Genomic DNA, 16,286 nt, shown 5'->3' with positions numbered 1-16,286 from the left:
TGTTCAACCACCAGTACATTGATGGCACTGTTCAACCATCAGTACATTGATAGCACTGTTCAACCATCAGTACAGTGATAGCACTGTTCAACCATCAGTACAGTGATGACACTGTTCAACCATCAGTACAGTGATGACACTGTTCAACCATCAGTACAGTGATAGCACTGTTCAACCATCAGTACAGTGATAGCACTGTTCAACCATCAGTACAGTGATAGCACTGTTCAACCATCAGTACAGTGATAGCACTGTTCAACCATCAGTACAGTGATGACACTGTTCAACCATCAGTACAGTGATGACACTGTTCAACCATCAGTACATTGATGGCACTGTTCAACCATCAATACATTGATGGCACTGTTCAACCATCAGTACAGTGATGACACTGTTCAACCATCAGTACAGTGATGACACTGTTCAACCATCAGTACAGTGATGACACTGTTCAACCATCAGTACATTGATAGCACTGTTCAACCATCAGTACATTGATAGCACTGTTCAACCATCAGTACATTGATGGCACTGTTCAACCATCAGTACATTGATGGCACTGTTCAACCATCAGTACATTGATGGCACTGTTCAACCATGAGCACATTGATGACACTGTTCAACCATCAGCACATTGATAGCACTGTTCAACCATCAGCACATTGATAGCACTGTTCAACCATCAGCACATTGATAGCACTGTTCAATGTGCATGCCCATATTCAATGATCCCTTCTGTTTTTCAACTGTTAAAGAAATGTTGTTCACCATTTACAACCAAAATTTCTTGTTTTTTGAGCGAAATTCTACTGACTTCCAAAAATTTTTCTCGTCGTTTATCCAAATTCCTGTTCAGCTATGACAGTACAATGATGACACTGTTCTACCTCTAGTACATTGATGGCAACTAATCTGTAGTGTGAATCCTGACAGTTATGCACACTGTTCATACATTAGCCTTTGCACTAGTAGTCATACTGAATACACAAGTCAGTTTAATGAGTTACTATTTATCTTTGACTATGAGGTGATATTAAGGTCTGATCAAAGTTCACTTATTAATGAGTTGCAAAGCTAGTGACAAATTCAATCGACCACTTGTCAGTTTGTGTTCAAAGCATGAGGTAAAGTAAAGATAGTTGTATTTATAGTTTATGAAAATAGTACTGCCTATATAGTTCTCATTGCTTTCATTGCAATCCCATCCAGGTATAAATTTTACATTTATATTCTGCACATTACATGTATCTCTATGCAAATCTAGTTCTGCTGTCAGTGGATAGAGTTTGGATTATGATTGATTTACCCATCATTGCTTTCTGAACTATGGTGTATCATCAGCTGATATGCAATGGAAATTTATTGTTGAAATCCATGTGTACATAGATGGTCTGGGATACTCTACATACATGATGAGTTTATTGTTGAAATCCATGCGTACATAGATGGTCTGGGATACTCTACATACATGATGAGTTTATTGTTGAAATCCATGTGTACATAGATGGTCTGGGATACTCTACATACATGATGAGTTTATTGTTGAAATCCATGTGTACATAGATGATCTGGGATACTCTACATACATGATGAGTTTATTGTTGAAATCCATGTGTACATAGATGGTCTGGGATACTCTACATACATGATGAGTTTATTGTTGAAATCCATGCGTACATAGATGGTCTGGGATACTCTACATACATGATGAGTTTATTGTTGAAATCCATGTGTACATAGATGGTCTGGGATACTCTACATACATGATGAGTTTATTGTTGAAATCCATGCGTACATAGATGGTCTGGGATACTCTACATACATGATGAGTTTATTGTTGAAATCCATGTGTACATAGATGGTCTGGGATACTCTACATACATGAGTTTATTGTTGAAATCCATGTGTACATAGATGGTCTGGGATACTCTACATACATGAGTTTATTGTTGAAATCCATGTGTACATAGATGGTCTGGGATACTCTACATACATGATGAGTTTATTGTTGAAATCCATGTGTACATAGATGGTCTGGGATACTCTACATACATGAGTTTATTGTTGAAATCCATGTGTACATAGATGGTCTGGGATACTCTACATACATGATGAGATTATTGTTGAAATCCATGTGTACATAGATGGTCTGGGATACTCTACATACATGATGAGTTTATTGTTGAAATCCATGTGTACATAGATGGTCTGGGATACTCTACATACATGAGTTTATTGTTGAAATCCATGTGTACATAGATGGTCTGGGATACTCTACATACATGATGAGATTATTGTTGAAATCCATGTGTACATAGATGGTCTGGGATACTCTACATACATGATGAGTTTATTGTTGAAATCCATGTGTACATAGATGGTCTGGGATACTCTACATACATGATGAGTTTATTGTTGAAATTCATGTGTACATAGATGGTCTGGGATACTCTACATACATGATGAGTTTATTGTTGAAATCCATGTGTACATAGATGGTCTGGGATACTCTACATACATGATGAGATTATTGTTGAAATCCATGTGTACATAGATGGTCTGGGATACTCTACATACATGATGAGTTTATTGTTGAAATCCATGTGTACATAGATGGTCTGGGATACTCTACATACATGATGAGTTTATTGTTGAAATCCATGTGTACATAGATGGTCTGGGATACTCTACATACATGAGTTTATTGTTGAAATCCATGTGTACATAGATGGTCTGGGATACTCTACATACATGATGAGATTATTGTTGAAATCCATGTGTACATAGATGGTCTGGGATACTCTACATACATGATGAGTTTATTGTTGAAATCCATGTGTACATAGATGGTCTGGGATACTCTACATACATGAGTTTATTGTTGAAATCCATGTGTACATAGATGGTCTGGGATACTCTACATACATGATGAGATTATTGTTGAAATCCATGTGTACATAGATGGTCTGGGATACTCTACATACATGATGAGTTTATTGTTGAAATCCATGTGTACATAGATGGTCTGGGATACTCTACATACATGATGAGTTTATTGTTGAAATTCATGTGTACATAGATGGTCTGGGATACTCTACATACATGATGAGTTTATTGTTGAAATCCATGTGTACATAGATGGTCTGGGATACTCTACATACATGATGAGATTATTGTTGAAATCCATGTGTACATAGATGGTCTGGGATACTCTACATACATGATGAGTTTATTGTTGAAATCCATGTGTACATAGATGGTCTGGGATACTCTACATACATGATGAGTTTATTGTTGAAATCCATGTGTACATAGATGGGCTGGGATACTCTACATACATGATGAGATTATTGTTGAAATCCATGCGTACATAGATGGTCTGGGATACTCTACATACATGGTGAGTTTATTGTTGAAATCCATGTGTACATAGATGGTCTGGGATACTCTACATACATGATGAGTTTATTGTTGAAATCCATGCGTACATAGATGGTCTGGGATACTCTACATACATGATGAGTTTATTGTTGAAATCCATGTGTACATAGATGGTCTGGGATACTCTACATACATGATGAGTTTATTGTTGAAATCCATGTGTACATAGATGGTCTGGGATACTCTACATACATGATGAGTTTATTGTTGAAATCCATGTGTACATAGATGGTCTGGGATACTCTACATACATGATGAGTTTATTGTTGAAATCCATGCGTACATAGATGGTCTGGGATACTCTACATACATGATGAGTTTATTGTTGAAATCCATGCGTACATAGATGGTCTGGGATACTCTACATACATGATGATTTTATTGTTGAAATCCATGCGTACATAGATGGTCTGGGATACTCTACATACATGATGAGTTTATTGTTGAAATCCATGTGTACATAGATGGTCTGGGATACTCTACATACATGATGAGTTTATTGTTGAAATCCATGTGTACATAGATGGTCTGGGATACTCTACATACATGATGAGTTTATTGTTGAAATCCATGTGTACATAGATGGTCTGGGATACTCTACATACATGATGATTTTATTGTTGAAATCCATGTGTACATACATGGTCTGGGATACTCTACATACATGTTGAGTTTATTGTTGAAATCCATGTGTACATAGATGGTCTGGGATACTCTACATACATGATGAGTTTATTGTTGAAATCCATGTGTACATAGATGGTCTGGGATACTCTACATACATGATGAGTTTATTGTTGAAATCCATGTGTACATAGATGGTCTGGGATACTCTACATACATGATGAGTTTATTGTTGAAATCCATGTGTACATAGATGGTCTGGGATACTCTACATACATGATGAGTTTATTGTTGAAATCCATGCGTACATAGATGGTCTGGGATACTCTACATACATGATGAGTTTATTGTTGAAATCCATGTGTACATAGATGGTCTGGGATACTCTACATACATGATGAGTTTATTGTTGAAATCCATGTGTACATACATGGTCTGGGATACTGTTCAACCATACATGATGAGTTTATTGTTGAAATCCATGTGTACATAGATGGTCTGGAATACTCTACATACATGATGAGTTTATTGTTGAAATCCATGTGTACATAGATGGTCTGGGATACTCTACATACATGATGAGTTTATTGTTGAAATCCATGTGTACATAGATGGTCTGGGATACTCTACATACATGATGAGTTTATTGTTGAAATCCATGTGTACATAGATGGTCTGGGATACTCTACATACATGATGATTTTATTGTTGAAATCCATGTGTACATAGATGGTCTGGGATACTCTACATACATGATGAGTTTATTGTTGAAATCCATGTGTACATAGATGGTCTGGGATACTCTACATACATGATGAGTTTATTGTTGAAATCCATGTGTACATAGATGGTCTGGGATACTCTACATACATGATGAGTTTATTGTTGAAATCCATGTGTACATAGATGGTCTGGGATACTCTACATACATGATGAGTTTATTGTTGAAATCCATGTGTACATAGATGGTCTGGGATACTCTACATACATGATGATTTTATTGTTGAAATCCATGTGTACATACATGGTCTGGGATACTCTACATACATGTTGAGTTTATTGTTGAAATCCATGTGTACATAGATGGTCTGGGATACTCTACATACATGATGAGTTTATTGTTGAAATCCATGTGTACATAGATGGTCTGGGATACTCTACATACATGATGAGTTTATTGTTGAAATCCATGTGTACATAGATGGTCTGGGATACTCTACATACATGATGAGTTTATTGTTGAAATCCATGTGTACATACATGGTCTGGGATACTCTACATACATGTTGAGTTTATTGTTGAAATCCATGTGTACATAGATGGTCTGGGATACTCTACATACATGATGAGTTTATTGTTGAAATCCATGTGTACATAGATGGTCTGGGATACTCTACATACATGATGAGTTTATTGTTGAAATCCATGTGTACATAGATGGTCTGGGATACTCTACATACATGATGAGTTTATTGTTGAAATCCATGTGTACATAGATGGTCTGGGATACTCTACATACATGATGAGTTTATTGTTGAAATCCATGCGTACATAGATGGTCTGGGATACTCTACATACATGATGAGTTTATTGTTGAAATCCATGTGTACATAGATGGTCTGGGATACTCTACATACATGATGAGTTTATTGTTGAAATCCATGTGTACATACATGGTCTGGGATACTGTTCAACCATACATGATGAGTTTATTGTTGAAATCCATGTGTACATAGATGGTCTGGAATACTCTACATACATGATGAGTTTATTGTTGAAATCCATGTGTACATAGATGGTCTGGGATACTCTACATACATGATGAGTTTATTGTTGAAATCCATGTGTACATAGATGGTCTGGAATACTCTACATACATGATGAGTTTATTGTTGAAATCCATGTGTACATAGATGGTCTGGGATACTCTACATACATGAGTTTATTGTTGAAATCCATGTGTACATAGATGGTCTGGGATACTCTACATACATGATGAGTTTATTGTTGAAATCCATGCGTACATAGATGGTCTGGGATACTCTACATACATGATGAGTTTATTGTTGAAATTCATGTGTACATAGATGGTCTGGGATACTCTACATACATGATGAGTTTATTGTTGAAATCCATGTATACATAGATAGTCTGGGATACTCTACATACATGATGATTTTATTGTTGAAATCCATGTGTACATACATGGTCTGGGATACTGTTCAACCATACATGATGAGTTTATTGTTGAAATCCATGTGTACATAGATGGTCTGGAATACTCTACATACATGATGAGTTTATTGTTGAAATCCATGTGTACATAGATGGTCTGGGATACTCTACATACATGATGAGTTTATTGTTGAAATCCATGTGTACATAGATGGTCTGGAATACTCTACATACATGATGAGTTTATTGTTGAAATCCATGTGTACATAGATGGTCTGGGATACTCTACATACATGAGTTTATTGTTGAAATCCATGTGTACATAGATGGTCTGGGATACTCTACATACATGATGAGTTTATTGTTGAAATCCATGCGTACATAGATGGTCTGGGATACTCTACATACATGATGAGTTTATTGTTGAAATTCATGTGTACATAGATGGTCTGGGATACTCTACATACATGATGAGTTTATTGTTGAAATCCATGCGTACATAGATGGTCTGGGATACTCTACATACATGATGAGTTTATTGTTGAAATCCATGTGTACATAGATGGTCTGGGATACTCTACATACATGATGAGTTTATTGTTGAAATCCATGTGTACATAGATGGTCTGGAATACTCTACATACATGATGAGTTTATTGTTGAAATCCATGTGTACATAGATGGTCTGGGATACTCTACATACATGATGAGTTTATTGTTGAAATCCATGTGTACATAGATGGTCTGGAATACTCTACATACATGATGAGTTTATTGTTGAAATCCATGTGTACATAGATGGTCTGGGATACTTTACATACATGATGAGTTTATTGTTGAAATCCATGTGTACATAGATGGTCTGGAATACTCTACATACATGATGAGTTTATTGTTGAAATCCATGTGTACATGGATGGTCTGGGATACTCTACATACATGATGAGTTTATTGTTGAAATCCATGCGTAAATAGATGGTCTGGGATCCCAATTCAGGATGTAGCTAATTATTAATTTTCCACCATGAAAACATTGTTAGAAAGAGTGTCACTGGGTAACAAACAAGTTGACACATGCTCTGCAATACAGAAATTATGTACTTGACTTGCGTTTGGATACAAACATTTCTTAAATAAATGTAATAGTAATATAGTAATAGTAATATTTTATTGCATCTTTAGAAAAAGATCATTTCTATCAGTTGTTTGCAATAAATATATGGGTAACAAAAACTGATAAGTAGTACATGTACAAATATGAGAAAAAACAATATAAAGTTTCTAGCTATATATTAGATTGCAAATTTATAAGTCATGTAAACCTGATTTGTGCTGATACCAGATTAGTCTATTACTGTAAATGCATTAATTATTCACCAGGTTTTAATTCTATATTTTCACTGATAAGTAAAATCTTCTAATTTGAATATATGCGAACATGTAATATAACAATAAAACTCATTGTTTCCTTGATAAATTTATGAAATTAAAACACTGAGTATGCTCAAAACATCAAAATAGTGAAATTAAATGTCAGGGAAAATAAACTACTGACCATAACTACAAATTTATTTGAAACCAAGTTACCTGGTCATACATGTATGACCAGTGATTTTCATATCCAATTTGATTGCATGTATTATGCATGTAGCAATACATGTCCATTGTGATTAGATATGACAACAGAATTGCAGCCATCCAACTTTTTTGACCATATTTATCTTAGACATGAGTAATATTTCCCCTAATTGCACTGGGAACTGTGTCATTAACTATGACTTGTTTAGAATAATTAAAGTATATTCTCACAATGAGAATGTTGGCACTTTAGCTAAATTAAAATTGTGTTTTGTATTGAGTCCAATTCATTATAATGGCAGGCTGCTATTTCATAGTATTTTACAGTAAGCACTCAGCAGCTGAAATTTAGTACATAGGAGCTTTAGTATTATTCCTAGATATGATTAGTTTTTAGTTGAAACCAATAAAAATAGGAAATCTAAGGATTCTGTCTGCATGTTTTGGGTGAATGTTGATAAAAGTTTTAAACTATAGGTTCTTTAGAATCCTCACCTATGTCTGATTATTCTATCAACATTTTAATTAATGTAAAACAAATTAGTGTGTATCTCTTTTTCTGACATCAAAAAATGATCTCAGACTACACATGTTCATTTGATGTATAATTTCAAGCAATTAATGCTACCATGTTTCCTACAATACATCAGGATTTCTGTCAGTAATTGTTTATTCTCGAAATATTCAATATGTAATGTAAAAATGTATTTTTAATAATTAACCAACTTTTAGCTATTCTCGGATAATCCAGACCAAATGCATATTAATTACCCTTATTGCATAGTAATTAACAGATTTTTAGTGTTCCATTGATAACAAAACAATCATGTAAGGTGGTAAGAAATGCTCTGAGATAATCCACTGTATTAACCTTTTCACCACCAGTTCCCTCTTTTCATCATAAATTCACAAAATAGTCCCATTGATAGTGTGCACTTTCCTTCAGAAGATTGGGACAATAATATTCAAATTTTTTGAGTAAAATCTGAACATTAACTAAAATTTTATCTATTGGCTCCAAAATTAGGGTTCATTTTCAGAAATATTGAAGAATATAAGAAAAAAAGTGCTGAAAAATTATTAATGTAACTTCTGAACTCTGTAGTTTGCATATGTCAGCTGTTTCACTGATTATTCTCTGTCATCAAGTAAGGCCAATTAGCAAGACATTATTGGTTAAAAATATTTTAATTGATATGTATGGAATAATATCTTCATAGCATATCACCTTACATAGATATGTAAGCCACAAAAAAAATGTCTCATCCTTGAAAAAATTATGCACTGATGTGATTTTAATTTTTTATATTATTAATTTTGAAATGAGATTATTTAATATCACAACAACAAGATATATGTTCAATGTTTAACAATTATTAAATACATATTAAATAAAAATTTAGATCAACAAGCATTTACCTGTTTATCATGCGTGACACACACTATCTGTTCACAAACAAATGTGTGAGGTACATGTTTCCAACTGACACACAATGACGAAATCTATTTTATTTATGGCTTTATCTTATTAATTCTTGCTGTAAACAAAACACTCATCTGTTGTTGATGTTTACTATTTCAGAAGTGGTCAGCAATCGAGTGAGAAGGGATTGTGTTTGATTTGTGGTGACAATGCCAATGGCGTACACTATAATGTATTGTCCTGTGAAGGATGCAAGTCATTCTTCTTACGAAGTGTTAAAAGTAAAGCTTCCTTTGTTTGCTCTGAAAGTAACAACTGTGAGATGGATTTGTACACTAGAAGACATTGTCCTGCTTGCAGAATGAAAAAATGTATGCAGCTTGGTATGACAGCAGAAAGTAAGTTTATGTGTGTATATCTGTCCAAATACTGTCGCCTGACACCATTTTGTAAACACTATAAATCAATTTACATATAAATGAAAGTCATCAAGGATTACCAGTAGATATGTGTTTGTTTGCTTTAGAAATGCCAATGTTTATTCTTGGGAAAGATACAAAACAAAGTTGGGGGTATAGGAATAAATTTGCATCTCAATAAATGTGTTAAATTATAGTTGCGTAATTGTTATTCAAGGAAGCTTGGACAGTGTTTATCCCACATAGCTGGATGCTGCATTTGTTACAAGAAGAAACGCATGCACTGATTAAAACTGTGTTAGTATCTCAAAGTCATCACAGGGGAAAGTCTCCTATTTCCCAGAATACATTGCAGCATAATAACATGAAGGAATGCAACTCTGCTTGCACATTACATGGTGATGTGTCAAGGAAAACAGATTGTCACTTTATATGAACGATGAGCTCTGAATTCAGAGAATGATCTCTAAATATCATTCCACACTGAACATGGGTTCTGTAATCTCTACCACCTCAATAAGCTGTTTTTTCCATGCATTGTGAAATTGTTATTTGACAGTCTCTGTTACTTCTTTCAAATAAGTGGCATCTGGTATAGAATAAGAGGCATGTGGCCTAGAATAAGTGGCATGTGGTCTAGAATAAGTGGCATCTGATCTAGAATAAGTGGCATGTGGTCTAGAATTAGTGGCATGTGGTCTAGAATTAGTGGCATCTGGTCTAGAATAAGTGGCATCTGGTCTAGAATAAGTGGCATCTGGTCTAGAATAAGTGGCATCTGGTCTAGAATTAGTGGCATGTGGTCTAGAATTAGTGGCATCTGGTCTAGAATAAGTGGCATGTGGTCTAGAATAAGTGGCATCTGGTTTAGAATAGTGGCATCTGGTCTAGAATAAGTGGCATCTGGTCTAGAATAAGTGGCATCTGGTCTAGAATTAGTGGCATCTGGTCTAGAATTAGTGGCATCTGGTCTAGAATAAGTGGCATCTGGTCTAGAATAAGTGGCATCTGGTCTAGAATAAGTGGCATCTGGTCTCGAATAAGTGGCATGTGGTCTAGAATTAGTGGCATGTGGTCTAGAATAAGTGGCATCTGGTCTAGAATAGTGGCATCTGGTCTAGAATAAGTGGCATCTCGTCTAGAATAAGTGGCATCTGGTCTAGAATAAGTGGCATCTGGTCTAGAATAAGTGGCATCTGGTCTAGAATAAGTGGCATCTGGTCTAGAATAAGTGGCATCTGGTCTAGAATAAGTGGCATCTGGTCTAGAATAAGTGGCATCTGGTCTAGAATAAGTGGCATCTGGTCTAGTATAAGTGGCATCTGGTCTAGTATAAGTGGCATCTGGTCAAGTATAAGTGGCATCTGGTCTAGTATAAGTGGCATCTGGTCTAGAATAAGTGGCATCTGGTCTAGAATAAGTGGCATCTGGTCTAGAATAAGTGGCATCTGGTCTAGAATAAGTGGCATCTGGTCTAGAATAAGTGGCATCTGGTCTAGAATAAGTGGCATCTGGTCTAGAATTAGTGGCATCTGGTCTAGAATAAGTGGCATCTGGTCTAGAATAAGTGGCATCTGGTCTAGAATAAGTGGCATCTGGTCTAGAATAAATGGCATCTGGTCTGGTTGGAATCCTAACAAATGCAGTCTTACAATCACTTTCAATGGCCGTGGGAGAGGTTACACCTGGATACAGGATGATAATTTGCCAATCACTGCATGGAAAGACTGTAAAATTTTGCAATTCATGATGACACCAGTAGATGCTTAACACAACACACTAGGCCAGGACTTGGTATAAGTGGTTGTACTAAATACTTTACCAATTGTCTTCATATGGTTGCAATAAGTCGCACAAGTTTTATCCCATCAAATTTGGGTATCTTATTTATCACTATGGAATGTCAACCAAGTGTAATTTTTAGGATATGGGGTAAAATTTGGCTGAAATAATACATTTGTTAGACATAGAAATATGTGGACCAAATTAAGACGTTTATACTGCTGATAATGATTATCAATCAATACAAGTATAAACAAGTAACCTGTAGAATGCTGTGTGGGTAATATTTTTATAATGATTTTTGTTGCATTTGCAGCAAATAGTTACCAAACAATGAGAAATCTATAAGATTGAATATACCTCTCAGCTGGCTTCACAAGCATAGTTCAAGCCTGCCTAACCGGTGCTTATACCAGAATTTAATTACAGCACCTTGACGGTCTGTGGTTACAACTTCATGTTCAGAGTAATGGCAAAATTGATATTACAATAGAAAATCATAAAAGACTGGCATTCCCATGCAATTAATAGCAAGTGAAATTCCTGGGATTGAAACATGTATTTTGAAGTCACTGATGTAGGCAATGAATGATAACTTCAAGTTGGCATAAAGACGAGGTAGTTTATTTAATCAGTGCTGAACTAGAGGCTGAAATTATAATTAAGTTCGTTGTCATATAATTTGTTTATTTCAATTTCTTCTGAAGTCAAATAGAATACACTGGTGAAACACGGTAGTAACTGTGAGAGAAAGGATGTTTTGGGGATATAGTTTACATTGTGTATGGAGTGGTAGGGTTGGGTGTCATATAATTTGTTCATTTCCAACTCTTAAGAAGACACATAGAATTTCACTTAATTTATTTTCGCTGAAACGTTTTCAAGCATTACACGAGAATCCGATTTTCCCTGTGCTGTGTCTCAATAGAATATGAGGTAAATGGCATTTTTACTGGAATTTATTTCAGGGGAAAAATGTTTTCAGTAAAAATTAAGTATACCACTTTACTACATATGTACTGCAGTTTATTTTGATTCGTCTATGAAATCGATATATCCACACCCCATATGCAAACAAAGTAGTCCTTTCAAGAGTAGCGTTTTCGAAACATAGCAGAATAAACAATATTTAGAAGTGCGATATTTTACCCTTGGGGTACATGAATATACTTGCCGAGTGAAATGAAATTTGAACAACAGTAATGGTACTTCTGGCAGTCACTTATTTTGACTAAAACTAATTTGCATATCACCCATGCAATAATCTTTTCGGTATTTTCACGGTCAATATGCAAATGAACATGGTATTGGCGATCCGCTCCCCTAGGATTGCCCCTCAAATTATTTGTGTGTGTGATTAGCCTTCGCAGACGAAGTCTTATAGATTGGGTTCCGTCCATCCATCCGTCCGTCCGTCCGTCCGTCCGTTCGTCTGTCTTTTACCTCTTATAACTTTGATATGCTCTGTCCAATTTTTTTTCCAAGTTGGTGCAAATGTAATTCTCAATGCCATACATATGCACGCCAAGTATTTTTTTGATTCGCCAAAGTTTCATTGTGTTTTTCTGTGATTTTCAACATTTTACTCGAACAAGTGCCGAAATTTGCCGGAAAAATCCGAGTTTTAACTACATCTCGCAAGAGAACTGGCATACCGTATTGCGCATGCGCCAGTGTAACCGCTGAGGAAATCGCCGTCAATTTCGTCTGAGGATACTGTATTCCGGGACTGTATCTTTCTTTGCACAAGGCTTACATAGATTAAATTCTACCTCAAAGGTAAGAAACTGTGCTTATGGTATTTATTATGAACTTTGATTTATTCTTTTGTGTCCTGACTTTAGTGAGAAACTAGCGATCGCACAGTGTCACACTTTGCCAGAAAAACAGTCCTGCTATTAGTTCAAGAACTGGTTATGAAACGTGTAAATCGAGAGTTTATCTCGTCATTTAGGAGGCTTGGGAATAACGTTTGGCATATAAAATACTGGAATAATAAAAACGTAAAAGTTTAGAACACGCTGATCGTGATTCTGTTATGTACGATTGCTATTTCCGGTGTTCATTGGCAACTGCTAGCAGATTGAAACTTGGTTTCGTGACGACATATTAGACTAGAATTATCGAAAAAACACAAGTCAAGTTCGGTCAACCGTGACTGCTTGAAAGCAACGATGAAATTGAAAAGTACTGTAATTTAATATCAATGAATCTATCATCACTTTTAAATTACCTTTGAAGTAAATATGATACCAGAGTGCGTTACTGCACTTGTGACCGGGACCTCTACGCTCCATGCGGTGTTGAAGTTTATCAGTAAATCGGGGGGGGGGGTGTATCGGCTGGTATCTAGTATAAGAAAAACGGTTTGCCCGGACGCACGGCACAGTTGGAGGCGTGGCCTGTTCAGCATTTGTCAACAACCAATCACAAGACTGGTTACGAACCACATTGAGGTCACGACTCAGTTAGCCTTGCTTGTGATTGGTTGTTGACAAATGCTGAACAGGCCACGCCTCCAACGGTGTCGTGCGTTCGGACTAACCATTAGGAATTCCTAAATGGAGGCAAATTTTGTAGTTTTCTTGATTTATTCTGCAGATATCGGTAAAATGTAGGTAAAGCTTTGGCGAAATTCGAAGGAGCAACTAATATTCTTCAACCTTCATCCTCAATTTTAATGATGTTGACTTAATGGTCATAATTTTTTGTTTCAAAACTCCGGATATTATTTTAATACAACTACAATATGTTAATTAATATGCAAATTAATATGCAAATTAGCAGTCAGTCTGAGACAATGCAATCCAGTTCAAAGGAAATTTGATATACACTTAGGTTACATGATCACTACCTCTGCTGATTAGTTTTTTATGCACTTCTATCTGCTTTTATATTTAATGTATTTTTCTTGTATTTTCTCAAGAGTTTTCTTTTTATTTCTATTGATTTCTATTTCCATGCTTGGCATCCATTTGGTTCAGCTCAAGTGAAATTTTCGGCATATCCCTGGTCTGATTTTAATGACATTGAAAACACAAGTACTCTGACTTTTTGCACATTCTTAAATTAATATTTTATTTTTGCAGAATCCCGTTAATATTAATTTGACAACTTTGTAGAGTGGAAACTGGTGGACCTGTTGAAGTAGTTCATCCTAGACTTTGGTAGAACATGTTTAAAATAGTACAGTGTGAACTGCAATTTCTTTCTGGCTGGTATAAATTTATTAAGTGATATTTTTTCGTACTAAAAAGACTCAAATATCTTTTTTAATTAAATCTAACAGTCAATGGGAGCACATATGCTACAACCTCTGCTTACTTTGGACTAAATGTTCTTTTTTTTTTCAGGTGCAGAGCCAGATTTTTTTTCTCAGAAAGCAAAGCCACTGGAACTGCATGTATTACAAAAACATACCGGTACTATTCACTGCGTGTCTGACAATTGTATAAAGTTTCGCAGGTCTTCTTTTTTTTTTTACTTTGAGAAGTTCTGTCAACCAAAGCATAAATATGTGTTTCTCTGTACATAAAATTTCACATGATTTGTTAATATTAATGTATGATAATAATAACTTGATAATATATTTCTGTATTTTTGCACTTTATTTGTATCATTGTCGTATGAGAAGTAATCTTGTCCTTATTAGAGATATTGAAACTAATCAAGGGCCACAAACTAGTTTATCCAAAAAGACACAACACTGACTCTACATATTTGCAGATCTGATTTGTATACTTCCTTGTCATTTTACCTGTTGTACTGGTTTGGTGCTATCTGGTTTCCTTGCTGAGAATAATGCTGACCTGGATGGAGAGTGCTATAAACTTGAAAATGCCATAGAAATCACGTTTGCCAATTTATGTCCATGCAACTTTAGAATGACAACTAGCGAAGGCAGTGTCATTTATGACTTGTTTCCAGTGTTTTCACGTATTATTTCTTCTGTGATTTTTTTGGCTTGGCCGATTTCGCTCAAACATGGTCACACCTTCACCCTAGTTATTAGGAAAAATCTGCAGAAAAATGTTGGTCCAGGGTTGCCATATCAAAAGTCAAAAAAATGATTTTTGGATAGCTTCGAGCTAAATGTATCTCCTACAAATTTAGGATACAACACCTCAGACATAGCTCATTGTATTCGGCTTGAATGTGGGCACAAAGTTACTATTTGAATTTTTGATATCTTTTTTCGGCAATGAGAAAGTTGACCCCAAATTTAGAGTAACTGTTCATGTTCACTAGGTATGGCTTTTTAACAACGAAGTAACTTTCTGTGTTTTTATTTTGGCTTGGCTGATTTTGTTCATACTTGACAGGTAGGTCGTTCCATCACTAGTTGGAAAAACAATCCTTACCCACCGCTCCAAATGTATTACCTCCTACCAATCTTGTAATAGCAGTGTTCAAATGATCATGCCTTTCATTTTGGCTACGTTGCACACTGGTAAGATATCACCGGCGCCGACATTGTTACACTGAATCAACGTAATCCCAACGCAACTTTGAATGAAAAGTAAATGCTGCCTCCAATCTAGAAAATACTATCGCAAAACGATTGGAAATAATACATTTAACAGCAGAATACGTCCAAGCAATAAAATAAAGTGACTGAATGTTATTTTGCGAACTTCGTATAAGGTGCCCCGTTTTAGTTATAAATCGACGTTAGCTTCACGTTCATGTCCTGCCATGGTAATAGCCAAGAACATGTTGCTTGTTTTTTAGCAGAGCGGACCGCCAACCAGCCTACCGGCTTGTTTTCATTGGCAACCGAACAAATTTTCATCTGCTATTTTTATCCAGTTCAAATCGTTCAGCAACATTTTTGGCATATTAGA

At 35.5% G+C, this 16,286-nt stretch overlaps 1 protein-coding gene across 1 annotated transcript in view; it reads left to right on the top strand.

The window, feature by feature from the left end:
* The window catches only part of LOC100368985 (vitamin D3 receptor B), a 35,789-nt gene that overhangs the window by 5,563 nt on the left and 13,940 nt on the right, over window positions 1-16,286 (top strand). The window contains exon 3 of the mRNA XM_085494996.1: window positions 9,401-9,639. Coding sequence (XP_085351122.1) covers window positions 9,401-9,639 — 239 coding nt within the window. The remainder of the gene's footprint in view (window positions 1-9,400; window positions 9,640-16,286) is intronic.

The sequence above is a fragment of the Saccoglossus kowalevskii genome, chromosome 2, assembly GCF_978046115.1.
Source record: "Saccoglossus kowalevskii chromosome 2, keSacKowa6.1, whole genome shotgun sequence".
NCBI classification, from domain to species: domain Eukaryota; kingdom Metazoa; phylum Hemichordata; class Enteropneusta; family Harrimaniidae; genus Saccoglossus; species Saccoglossus kowalevskii.
Note: the sequence above shows the minus strand (reverse complement) of the source record. Positions and strands in the feature narration are given on the sequence as shown.